A 12839-nucleotide genomic window follows, 5' to 3' on the forward strand; every position below is an offset into this window, starting at 1 on the left:
TTTTTTTCCAGCTTCTCTTCCCTTCCCTTGCTTAAATCACAATCTTGAAGAGATGGACTGCTTACACTAACAACATGGTCATGAATAAAGGACCTAGTTTACAGAAGCGGAGTCTTTGTTCAAAATTTAGTGACTCTCTTAATCTATTGTATCATTGTTGTTATTAGTTCCATGGCTCATATTTCTCCATGTCATTTCAACATAGTTCCTTGGTACTCATCCCAAAGCCCTACTTTCCTACTAGAATAGGGCTTTTGAGTAGAAAAACAGCAAATAGGATCTTTCAATAGTTGTATCAGTTTTATCAGCAGATAAAGGAGAATTTTTGCAATTAAATATTGCCATATAGCCCACCACTACTCTGGAATCTCTGATCAGTCCCTCTGGACGTTAACAACGACACTTTTTCCTTCTGGACACTCAGCAGGCTCCACCACAATGGCAAGTGTAAAGGAGTCATCTTTAACAAGCTCTACGACCTCTACGAAGAGAGAAGTTTGCACTATGGAGGAGTCGGTGTCTTCTTTCTCGTCATCATCATCCTCCGCCCAGCGAGTCAGGATGTCCTCCATGATGGGGTCCAGCTCCTTTGACCGAATGGCTGCCGAAATGAAGTTTGAGACCATGTCCACGTCCAGCATGTCCTCCATGGCTTCTGAGTCATATGCCATGAGTTCCAGCAGCGTCATGGGAAAGAGGTCGCACTTGACCGGATCCTCCTTCAGGGCCATCGGTAAGACTGATAAGAACTTATTTGAAAACAGTAACATCTTTACTTGAACAGTTAATCCCATTTATCATGGGGGATACCTTCCAGACCCACTCACAAAAAGTAAAAATCTGCAATGTAAGGATATTGTGAAACAATTTTTTTTTATATAGTTTCACACTTCCTACAAATTTTAAACATGTACAACTTCTTAAATGATGCACAAAGTACTGTGGTGCCCTTGTATCTCAACACGCATTTCAAATAATTTTTCCCCATTGAAATAATAGAAATTCAATTAAACTCTTCAAGCTCCTCCAAAAAACATTCATTTATTTACCGTCTTTTTGTAAAAAAATTGCACTCAGTCGAAAAACCCACATTTGATCTCCACCTAACCTGCAAACGTGAAACGCAAGTACAGAATACTATTATACTATATATATATATTATACTACAATAATGTACCTAATGTATTATCCTTCCTAGTTTCTGTGGTGTTTATTGGCAGTTGGAAACCTATATTATTGGTGAATTAGCACCACGACCTGACAGTGTCCTTCCACTCGAAGGAAACTAATATGGATTCATTGTAGCAAACAGTTGTCAAGTTTGCTTCTTCCATGTAGTGGTGGGGTCTGAAGTGTACATGCAGGTATATTTTTGCTCGTATCACAAGAAAAATAATGGACACAGTGACGCTTCATAGTGTATCTCAGAATACAATGCACTTGTATCTCAAGGCGCCACCAAATTGCTTTGTGCCTTTTCTTACTCTCTGGCTCACACAGTTCTCCAAATGAGATGCTAAGAATGCATACATTAAGCAGTTTTTTTGTCACTCCCAACTGAAGTTGACTGTAGCACTGACACACAAAAGACTACATTGTGAAAAACCCGTTCAAACGCCAAAATCGTCAACAAAACCATACTGTTTTGTCTGACTAAAGTGTACTTGCTTAATGCGAACTGATAATGTGAATTGGTATCGATGGACTAAAGGAAATTAGTATTGATAATACGGTAATTCTGAACCTTTAAATAACTGTTACTTAAAATCATACACGCCTCCTTGAGCTGTCACCTTATCGTGCTGGAGGGGTTTGTGTTTCCCAATGATCCTAGGAGCTAAGTTGTCTGGGGCTTTACGCCCCTGGTAGGGTCACAAATGGCAAAAAGGCCCTAGGTCAGGGACCAGACAAAGCATGGCTCCATTGACCCCTAAAAGGAATACGAGGGTTGTACTGAGTTTCCCTTGCCCAGACACAGGTCACCAGGGCCCCCCTCTGGAGCCAGACCTGTAGGTGGGGCTAGAAGGTGAGTACCTGGCCTGCATCCATGGGGCTCAGCTGGGCCCAACCCAAAAGGATAATGTGGGTCCCTTTTTCCATGGATTCACCACCTGTGGGAGAGGCAATAGGGGTCGGGTGTAGTGTGAGCTAGGCGGTGGCCGAAGGTAGGGACCTTGGCGAGCCAATCCCCAGCAACAAAAGCTGGCTCTAGGACATGGAATGCTCCTCTCTGGCAGGGAAGGAGCCCGTGCTTGTCTGTAAGGTCGAGAAGTTACAATTAGATATCTCGCCTCCACACACGGCTTTGGCTCTGGTTCCAGTCTTCTTGTGTGGGGTCTCGTCTACTCTGGAGTTGCCCATGGTGAGAGGCGCCGAGCAGGTGTGGATGTACTTACTGCCCCCCGGCTCAGCGCCCGTACATCGGGGTTCATTCCAGTGGATGAGAGGGTACCCTCCTTCCACCTTTTTTCTGGCTGTTTTTTTTTTTTGCTTACCCCCCACACAACAGTTCAGAATACCCACCCTTTTTGAAGTCCTTAGAAGGAGAACTGGACAGCCCTCCCACTGGGACTTAACTGCTCATGCAGGCAATGACAGTGAGACTTGGAAGGGCGTGATTGGAGTACGCCCCCACCCTGGATCAGAACCAGTGTGGTGTTCTGCTACTGGACGTCTGTGCTCATTACAGATTCTCCACACATAGACTTGGCACCAGGACACCCTGAGTTCAATGATCAACTTTGTGGTTGTGTCATTGGACTTGCAATCTGCATATCCTGGGCACTCGGGTGAAGAGAGGGGCGCAGCAGTCAACTGATCACCCCCAGGTGGTGAGTTGGTTCAGAAGATGCCGGTCTGACATGACAGCCCAAATGTATTGTGAGGGTCTGCTGGGAATTTGTGATAGAATCCTGTCAGAAAGAATACCAACTACAGGGGAATCACTCCTCAGCCTCACTTCTTCTTCTTCTTTTCCTTTCGGCTTGTCCCGTTAGGGGTCGCCACAGCGTGTCATCTTTTGCCATCTTAGCCTATCTCCTGCATCTTCCTCTCTAACCCCAACTGCCCTCATGTCTTCCCTCACCACATCCATAAACCTTCTCTTTGGTCTTCCTCTCGCTCTTTTGCCTGGGAGCTCCATCCTCAGCATCCTTCTACCAATATACTCACTCTCTCGCCTCTGAACATGTCCAAACCATCGAAGTCTGCTCTCTCCAATCTTGTCTCCAAAACATCCAGCTTTGGCTGTCCCTCTAATGAGCTCATTTCTAATCCTATCCAACCTGGTCACTCCGAGCGAGAACCTCAACATCTTCATTTCTGCCACCTCCAGTTCTGCTTCCTGTTGTTTCTTCAGTGCCACCGTCTCTAATCCGTACATCATGGCCGGCCTCACCACTGTTTTGTAAACTTTGCCCTTCATCCTAGCAGACACTCTTCTGTCACATAACACACCAGACACCTTTCGCCAGCTGTTCCAACCTGCTTGGACCCGTTTCTTCACTTCCTGACCACACTCTCCATTGCTCTGTATTGTTGACCCCAAGTATTTGAAGTCGTCCACCCTCGCTATCTCTTCTCCCTGTAGCCTCACTCTTCCCCCTCTACTTTTCTCATTCACGCACATATATTCTGTTTTACTTCGGCTAATCTTCATTCCTCTCCTTTCCAGTGCATGTCTCCATCTTTCCAATTGTTCCTCTGCATGCTCCCTGCTTTCACTGCATATGACAATATCATCTGCGAACATCATGGTCCATGGGGATTCCAGTCTAACCTCATCTGTCAGCCTATCCATTACCACTGCAAACAGGAAGGGGCTCAGAGCTGATCCCTGATGCAGTCCCACCTCCACCTTAAATTCCTCTGTCACACCTAAGGCACACCTCACCATTGTTCTGCTGCCATCATACATGTCCTGTACCATTTTAACATACTTCTCTGCCACACCAGACTTACGCATGCAGTACCACAGTTCCTCTCTTGGTACTCTGTCATAGGCTTTCTCTAGATCCACAAAGACACAATGTAGCTCCTTCTGACCTTCTCTGTACTTTTCCACGAGCATCCTCAAGGCAAATAATGCATCTGTAGTACTCTTTCTAGGCATGAAACCATACTGTTGCTCGCAGATACTTACTTCTGTCCTGAGTCTAGCCTCCACTACTCTTTCCCATAACTTCATTGTGTGGCTCATCAACTTTATTCCTCGAGAGTTCCCACAGCTCTGAACATCCCCTTTGTTCTGAAAAATGGGAACTAGAACACTTTTCCTCCATTCGTCAGGCATCTTTTCGCCCGCTAGTATTCTGTTGAATAAGTTGGTCAAAAACTCCACAGCCATCTCCCCAAATTGCTTCCATACCTCTACCGGTATGTCATCAGGACCAACTGCCTTTCCATTTTTCATCCTTTGTAGTGCCTTTCTGACTTCCCCCTTAGTAATCATTTCCACTTCCTGGTCCTTCACTCTTGCCTCTTCAACTCTTCCTTCTCTCTCATTTTCTTCATTCATCAACTTCTCAAAGTATTCTTTCCATCTATTTAGCACACTACCGGCACCAGTCAACACATTTTCATCTCTATCCTTAATCACCCTAACCTTCTGCACATCCTTCCCATCTCTATCCCTCTGTCTGGCCAACCTGTAGAGATCCTTTTCTCGTTCTTTCGTGTCCAACCTGGTGTACATGTCTTCATATGCCTCTTTTTTAGCCTTTGCCACCTCTACCTTTGCCCTACGTCGCATCTCGATGTACTCCTTTCGCCTCTCCTCAGTCCTCTCAGTATCCCACTTCTTCTTCGCTAATCTCTTTCCTTGTATGACTCCCTGTATTTTGGGATTCCACCACCAAGTCTCCTTCTCCCCTTTCCTACCAGATGACACACCAAGTACTCTCCTGCCTGTCTCTCTGATCACCATGGCTGTCGTCGTCCAGTCTTCCGGGAGCTTTGGTTGTCCATCGAGAGCCTGTCTCACCTCTTTACGGAAGGCCGCACAACATTCTTCCTTTCTCAGCTTCCACCACATGGTTCTCTGCTCTACCTTTGTCTTCTTAATCTTCCTACCCACCACCAGAATCATCCTACATACTACCATCCTATGCTGTCGAGCTACACTCTCCCCTACCACTACTTTACAGTCAGTAACCTCCTTCAGATTACATCGCCTGCACAAAATATAATCCACCTGCGTGCTTCTACCTCCGCTCTCGTAGGTCACTATATGTTCCTCCCTCTTCTGGAAATAAGTGTTCACTACAGTCATGTCCATCCTTTTTGCAAAGTCCACCACCATCTCTCCCTCAAAGTTCCTTTCCTGGAATGCCATACTTACCCATCACTTCTTCATCACCCCTCTTTCCTTTACCAATATTACAATCTGCACCAATCACAACTCTCTCGCTGTCTGGGATGCTCAGAACTACTTCATCTAGTTCCTTCCAGAATTTCTCTTTCAACTCTAGGTCACATCCTACCTGTGGTGCATAGCCGCTAACCACATTATACATAACACCCTCAATTTCAAATTTTAGTCTCATCACTCGATCTGATACTCTTTTCACCTCCAAGACATTCTTAGCCAGCTCTTCCTTTAAAATAACCCCTACTCCATTTCTCTTCCCATCTACTCCGTGGTAGAATAATTTAAACCGTGGTCCCAAACTTCTAGCCTTACTACCTTTCCACCTGCTCTCTTGGATGCACAGAATATCAACCTTTCTCCTAATCATCATGTCAACCAACTCCTGTGCTTTTCCTGCCATAGTCCCAACATTCAAAGTCCCTACACTCAGTTGTAGGCTCTGTGCATTCCTCTTTTTCTTCTGACGCTGGATCCGGTTTCCTCCTCTTCTTTGTCTTCGACCCACAGTAGCTGAATTTCCACCGACGCCCTGCAGGTTAGCAGTGCCGGGGGCGGGCGTTGTTAACCCTGGCCACGACCGATCCGGTATGGGATTCTTTAGATGAACGCTCATATTTGTTTGGCACAGTTTTTACGCCGGATGCCCATCCTGACGCAACCCTCTGCATTTATCCGGGCTTGGGACCGGCCTACAGATTGCACTGGTTTGTGCCCCCATAGGGCTGCATTACTCCTCAGCCTCGCTGGTAAGGTCTATTCAGGTGTTGCCGGCGAGGAGGACCCGTCGGTAAGTTGAATCTCAGATTCAGGAGCAGCAATGTGGTTTTCGTCCTGGACATGGAACAGTGGACCAGTGCTACACCATCAGTAGGGTCCTCGAGGGTGGGGTGCATGGGAGTTTATCCAACCAGTCTACATGTGTTTTGTGGACTTGGAGAAGGTGTTTGATCATGTCCCTCAGAGAGTCTTGTGGGGGGTACTGCGGGAGTATGGGGTACCGTTCCCCCTGATACAAGCTGTTTGGTCCCTGTACGCCTGGTATCACAATTTGATCTGCATTGTCGTATGTGTGAGAGTTGGACTTCACAAAGGCTGACGTTTGTTACCGATTCTGTTCATAACTTTTATGGATAGAATCTCTAGGCATAGCCGAGGTGCAGAGGGGGGGGGGCGGTTTGGTGTTCGGTATTGCATCTCTGCTTTTTGCAAATGATGTCGTTGTGTTTGCTTCATCAAGCCGTGATCTCCAATTTTCAATAGAGCACTTTGCAACCAAGTGTGAAGCGGCTGAATGAAAATGAGCTTCTCCAAATCTGAGACCAGTGTCATCAGTCGTAAAGGGGTGGTGTGCTGTCTCCAGGTTGGGGATGAGATCCAACTCCAAGTGGAATAGTTTAAGTATCTTGGGGTCTTGTTCACGAGTGAGGGAAGAATGAAGTGGGAGCTCAACAGGCAAATCGGTGCAACGTCTGCTGTGATGGAGACTTTGTATCGGTCCATTGTGATAAAGAAGGAAAAGGCCAAGCTCTCAATTTATCGGTTGATCTACATTCCTACCCTCACCTATCAGCAAGATGCCAGATACAAGCAAATGTGTTTCCTTTGCAAAGTGTCCCTAACAGATAGTAAGAGAAGCTCGGTCATCCAGGAGGGGCTCAGGGTAGAGCTGCTCCTCCTCTGCATTGAGAGGAGCCACATGAATTGGTTGGGGCATCTGATTTGGATGCCTCACGGATGACTTCCTGGTGAGGTGTTCCGGGCACGTCCCACAGGGAGGAAACCCCAGGTACAACCCAGGACACGCTGCAGAAACTACGCCTTGCGATATCCCCAGAAGAGTGAAGTGGTTGGGGAGAGGGAAGTATAGGCCTCTCTTCTAAAGTTACTGCCCCCGCGACCTGACCTCGGATAAGTGATGGATGGATGGATGGATGGATGGATGAAACCACACAGAGCAGCAGCATACAAAAATATTCACAGGAATATAGTCAGTCTGTGTCCTTTGTGGGACTGAAGATTTTGACTTTAGCTACCTGTTCTACCTCCTCTTTTTGCTTTTTTCATTATGTTCCAGTGGAGGCAACCCCCAGGGCTGCTAAGCATGTTGTGGCTCAATGTGGTACTCCACTGAAGGCAAGCCAAAAACTAAAGAAAAAACTAAATTCTGACAAAAGAAACTAAAAAAACAAGTTTAAAGCTGATCACAAACTCTCACTTTATCGGCTACATGGAAGATGAACGGCGATATAGTGAGAGGTCACTCTTGGACAATATTACAAAAATGTCAAGGGTGTACTCTACGTCTACATGCTTTAAAATTCAGCAGTAAAATCTGAAAAGATATCAAGTGAGTGTCAATAACTGCGTGTCGTCCATTCAGGTTCTGCTCCCAGAATTGAAGCAGTGCCCGAGGACATCAGCATCGAGCCCGGCAAGGTCCTGACGGTGGCCTGCGCTTTCTCTGGTGACGCCACATATGTGGAGTGGTCTCGTGGTGGCAAGAAGATCGAGTTGTTGTCGGGGGGGCGCTTCCACATTGAAACCAGCGAAGACCTGACCACCCTCATTATCACCGGTGTACGGGAGGAAGACGCCGGAACGTACACACTGAAACTGTCAAACGAGCTGGGATGTGACACGGCCACTGTTCGTATCAGCATTCGATCCGTGTAAAAAACAAAAAGCAAATGTACTGTGCGTCCCCTTTTTCCATTTTTGTCATCTTTTTATTTAGTATTCGACCTGACTTGTAAATAGGAACTATTTTTGTACCAAACGTGGCAAACGCAAGTATCTCCACTTGTTTGAAAATGTGACATGTACATAATGTATATAGCCGGATGTGACGGTTATGAGGAATGTATGCATCGTTATTTATGACAATTAATATGAAGAGAAACAACGAAACCAAAAAAGGCTTTAACAGGAGAAAGTGCCATGTGGAACGAATACCCTGCTAAATGCGGAAACTCAAAACTGTGCCTCAACTTTACGTTGACGTCTAAGATTTCCTCAGCAGGTAGAGCGTCTCCCTGTTGAAGTTTACTCAACACTAGACTTAAAAAAAAAAAAAAAAAAAAACACGAGCGCGAGGTCCTGAGCGCTGTTTGCCTCTACCCTCACGTAAGCAGCTCGAATTGACCTGGCGCCGTGACGAAAGATATTTTACTACTTGTACTGCCATTTTTAAAGACACAGTCAGAGTGCGAGCGGCCTGCACTGTCTGAAAACGTGTTTGTTTTGTTTTTTAAACATCCAATGTTTGATAGCCGGTCTGTCCCGCAGTCCATCACCCTCACTGGGGCCCTGGGCAGCGCTGGTTGACAAAGATGATGTTGCTTTCTCATGGAGGTCTGCAGTGTGCATGTGTGTTAGTGTGTAGAAAACCAATTGCCTGTCTGTCCGGCGGAACGTCGTCATGTGCAGCGGCGGGCTTCGAGCTAGGGAAGGGTTCCCTGCGAGTAAGGACCCTCGTTCATGAGGGGGGGACCATCACCCGCAGGGAGACCTTCATTCTCTCGACTTTGGTGTTTGCTTTTTCCAGCAGCCTCCTCGAGTTTTTCTCCATTACTGATTTAATAAAGTGTGATTGTCAGCACAGCAGCACGACTTGTGTGTGATCCTTTACTGATAGCACATGACATAGGACAATGTAGGAAGAAACAGGTTAGGTTATCTTGTGATATTTTTCTTTTTTTGTTGTTGCATCATACGTCATTTTCATACAGTATACGTTGAACCATAACTGTAAAGACACTTGGAAAATAACCCAAAAAAGGAACTCTGAAGACGTATTGGTGTTGGGTTTAATTGAAAAGGCAAGTTCAACAATGGGAGAAGAATTCATCCAGCCAGCCATTTTTTTAGCCGCTTATCCTCATGAGGGTCGCGGGAGTGCTGGAGCCTATCCAAGCTGTCAACGGGCGGGAGGCAGGGTACACTCTGAACTGGTTGCCAGCCAATCGCAGGCCATGGAGACAAACATCCGCACTCGCAATCACACCTAAGGACAATTTAGCGAGTCCAATTAATGTTGCATGTTTTTGAGATGTGGGAAGAAACCGGAGTGCCTGGAGAAAACCCACACAGGCACGGGGAGAACATGCAAACTCTACACAGGCGGGGCTGAGATTGAACCTGGGTTCTCAGAAATGTGAGGCCAACGCTTTCCAGCTGTGTCACGGTGCCGCCGGGAGAACAATGCTATTTCCAATAATGTCAAATTTTTCAGCCAAGGTTGCAAATTAAACTTAATTTAACATTTGCATTTTCAATTTTTGCAATTTCACTGATGGAGTGTTTTGGTCTTCTAAGAATCATTTATGACATTTCAATGGATAGTCACTGCTAGTCAGTCAGTAAAATAGATTTCCAAAAGAAATTCAGTGGGCCATCTCTTTACTATCCATCCATCAATGTAGCCATCCCTTTTCTGAGCCGCTTATTCCCTCAAGGGTTGCAGGAGTGGTGGAGCCTAATCCAGCTTTCTTTGGGCACGAGGCAGGGTTGAACTGTGAGGCAGACACTCTAACCAGTCGTTCCACCGTATATCATTATAGATCAAATTATATGAAAATTACACTTATGGTCTTGCATCACATTATGGAGGAAGTAATGCCTTGGATGTTTTCATGTATTATTAACTCATTGCTTGACAGCCGTTTTAGAGCATGTTTGATTGATTTTCACGATCCACGGAATATGCATTCTGTGACAATGTAAGCACTGAGGCTACTGAATGAAAGAGTAGGTTGTCTTCTTTCACCAGGGAAAAAGAGTTTGCTTTAAGATTTTTCCATTCATTAGCAGGGATCTCATTTGATGTCCATCCCGCAACTCAGACAAACAAAAAAGAGCATGGACACCTTAAGGATGGTGAGTCTGCAACATTTAAATACCATTGTGTATGTGTGTGTCTGTGAAAGGGGACTGGAGGATGTGTTCCAACTACAGGGGATCACACTTGCCAGCCTCCCAGGTAAGGTCTATTCAGGGGTGCTGGAAAGGAGGGTCAGTCGGAAAGTCGAATCTCAGATTCAGCAGGAGCAATGTGGTTTTTGTCCTGGCCGTGAAATAGTGGACCAGCTCTACATCCTCAGCAGGATCCTTGTGGGTGCATGGGAGTTCGCCCAACCAGTTTACATCTGTTTTGTGGACTTGGAGAAGGCGTTCGACCGTGTCCCTCTGGGATTTGTGTGGGGGGTTCTTTGGAAGTATGGGGTACCGATACGGACCGTTCGGTCCCTGTACGACTGATGTCAGAGTTGATTTGCATTGCCGGAAATAAGTGGGACTCGTTTCCAGTGAGCGTTGGACTCCACCAAGGCTGCCCTTTGGCACTGATTTTTAGGGGAGGGGAGCTGAGCCTTCCCATTCTGGTGTCCAGGGCGAATGCCCCTTCCCCCAGGACGGGAAGGAAATGCGCGGTCCATTCTCCTGCGCCCGTTTCCGTCGGTGTCCCTGCAGTGGTGGTCGCGGCGATGCCCGTGGTTTTGGTTCACATGTGGGCCGGACTCCGCCTCGCGGTTCGGGTGCGTCATCACGGTTCTTGAAACAAGTCTTTACAGTGTAGAACCTGGTGGGACCTTGCTATCTTGTGAGAGACAATGTGTGCGAGTGGGAAAATAGGCACTTACCTGAGGGAAAAAAAAGGTTTGCCCCCAGAAAAATGCCAAACGATGTGGGTTGCCAAAAAGAAAGAGGCAAAGTACAGAAAAATAAGTGAAGGTATATGGTAAAAATTACTTTGGAGAAAAGTAATGAACAAGGAAAGGTACCGTAAAAATGATTGCAAAACAAATTAGTACAAACAAAGAGGGCCAACACTCCTTCTCTACTTAAACAAAGGAAGAGAAGGGGGGGGGGGTGTTTGTTCGGGGCCCTCACTTTTAGCACAAAAGGAATTATAGCTAGATCCGCGGTATAAACGGTGAGCGCAACATTAATAGTAATTTATTTTTAAACAAAGTTGAGGTTTTAGAAGCGACGAGTAACGTGTTTAGGTTTGATTTGACGCAGTCCCCTGGGAGATAATTTAGGAGAGAAGTTGAATTATTGTGTCTTCCGGAACCCACAAGATGGGTGTTTAGCTAAGGTTAATTTTATTAGTATTATTTTTTCTCGGATTAAGAATGCGCGAGTTAAGTTACCTTGTTTTTGCATCTTATTGTTAGGTGTTTAGGTGATATTGAGACCTCCCGGGAACCTAGTGTTCAGTTTGTAGATCCATTTTCTTTCCGACTTCTTGCGAGCCTGGTCCGTCCAAGTGGTGTTTCTTTCTAAACCGCAGATTTTCATGGCCGAGACGCCATGTTTGGTGAAATACTGGACCAACGGAGTTGTCATTTCTTTGCCGTTGTTAACATTGTAGCGGTGTTGGGTAATTCTTGTCATGAGTGAGTTTTTGGACTCCCCCACGTACTTTTTCCCGCATTTTCCGCAGTATATCATGTATACGCAATTGGATGAATCTGGCCAAAAGCGTTGTTGGATTTCAACAATGGTTTTGTCAGATGCACTCTGAACAAATTGTTTTTTAGAAAAGTGTTCGCTTAGCGGCATAACTACTTTTATGGACAAAATTTCTAGACCCAGCCAAGGCTTAGAGAGTGTCCGGTTTGGTGACCTCAGCATTTGCATTCCGACAAGGCGGATTGGTGTAGCGTCTGCAGTGATGCAGACTTTGTATCGGTCCGTTGTGGAGAAGAGGGAGCTAAGTCGAAAAGGCAAAGTTCTCAATTTACCAGTCGATCTACATTCCTACCCTCACCTATGGTCACGAGCTGTGGGTCATGACGGAGACAACAAGATCCCGAATACAAGCGACAGAAATGAGTTTCCTTAGAGATAGGGTGAGAAGCTCGGTCATCCAGGAGGGAGTCAGTTTCAAGCCGCTGCTCCCCCACATTGAGAGGAGCCAGATGAGGTGCCTGGAGCAACTGATCTGGATGTCTCCCAGACGCCTCCCCGATGAGGTGTTCCGGGCATGTCCCACTGAAAACAGACCCCAGGGACGACCCAGGACACGCTGGAGAGACTATGTCTCTTGGCTGGCCTGGGAACGGCTTGGGAACCCTCCAGAAGAGCTGGATGAAGTGGCTGGGGAAAGGGAAGTCTGCATATCCCTGTTAAAGTTGCTGCCCCCGCGACCCGACCAGGAGAAGTGGTAGAAGATTGATGGATGGATGAATGGATGGATGGATGGATGGATGGAGGGAGTTGTGTGTGTGTCACAGAAGTGCTTCAGCGAATCTTTATCAACTAATACTGTAGTATGAGTCCTGCCTTGGTGACTGTAGCCAAAGATAGGCAGAGTAGGGAAGGTTATCTTTCCATAAATACTACAAATACTTTTGAAATTAATTGATAAATTGGAACCATAACCCTTACCCTAGGCACCAGCGCTCCAGACTCACTCATTAGCCTATCCAAATATTAATGCATCCAGTGGGGGAATTGGGGAGTGAAACAC

At 46.2% G+C, this 12839-nt stretch overlaps 1 protein-coding gene across 1 annotated transcript in view; it reads left to right on the forward strand.

Annotated features, from left to right (window-relative positions):
• The window catches only part of ttn.2 (titin, tandem duplicate 2), a 281273-nt gene extending 272302 nt beyond the window's left edge, over positions 1-8971 (forward strand). The window contains exons 259-260 of the mRNA XM_061840871.1: positions 428-733; positions 7749-8971. Coding sequence (XP_061696855.1) covers positions 428-733; positions 7749-8041 — 599 coding nt within the window. The 3' untranslated portion in view covers positions 8042-8971. The remainder of the gene's footprint in view (positions 1-427; positions 734-7748) is intronic.
• Positions 8972-12839: the final 3868 nt, after the last annotated feature.

The sequence above is a fragment of the Syngnathoides biaculeatus genome, chromosome 14 (genome assembly GCF_019802595.1).
Source record: "Syngnathoides biaculeatus isolate LvHL_M chromosome 14, ASM1980259v1, whole genome shotgun sequence".
Taxonomy (NCBI): Eukaryota; Metazoa; Chordata; class Actinopteri; order Syngnathiformes; family Syngnathidae; genus Syngnathoides; species Syngnathoides biaculeatus.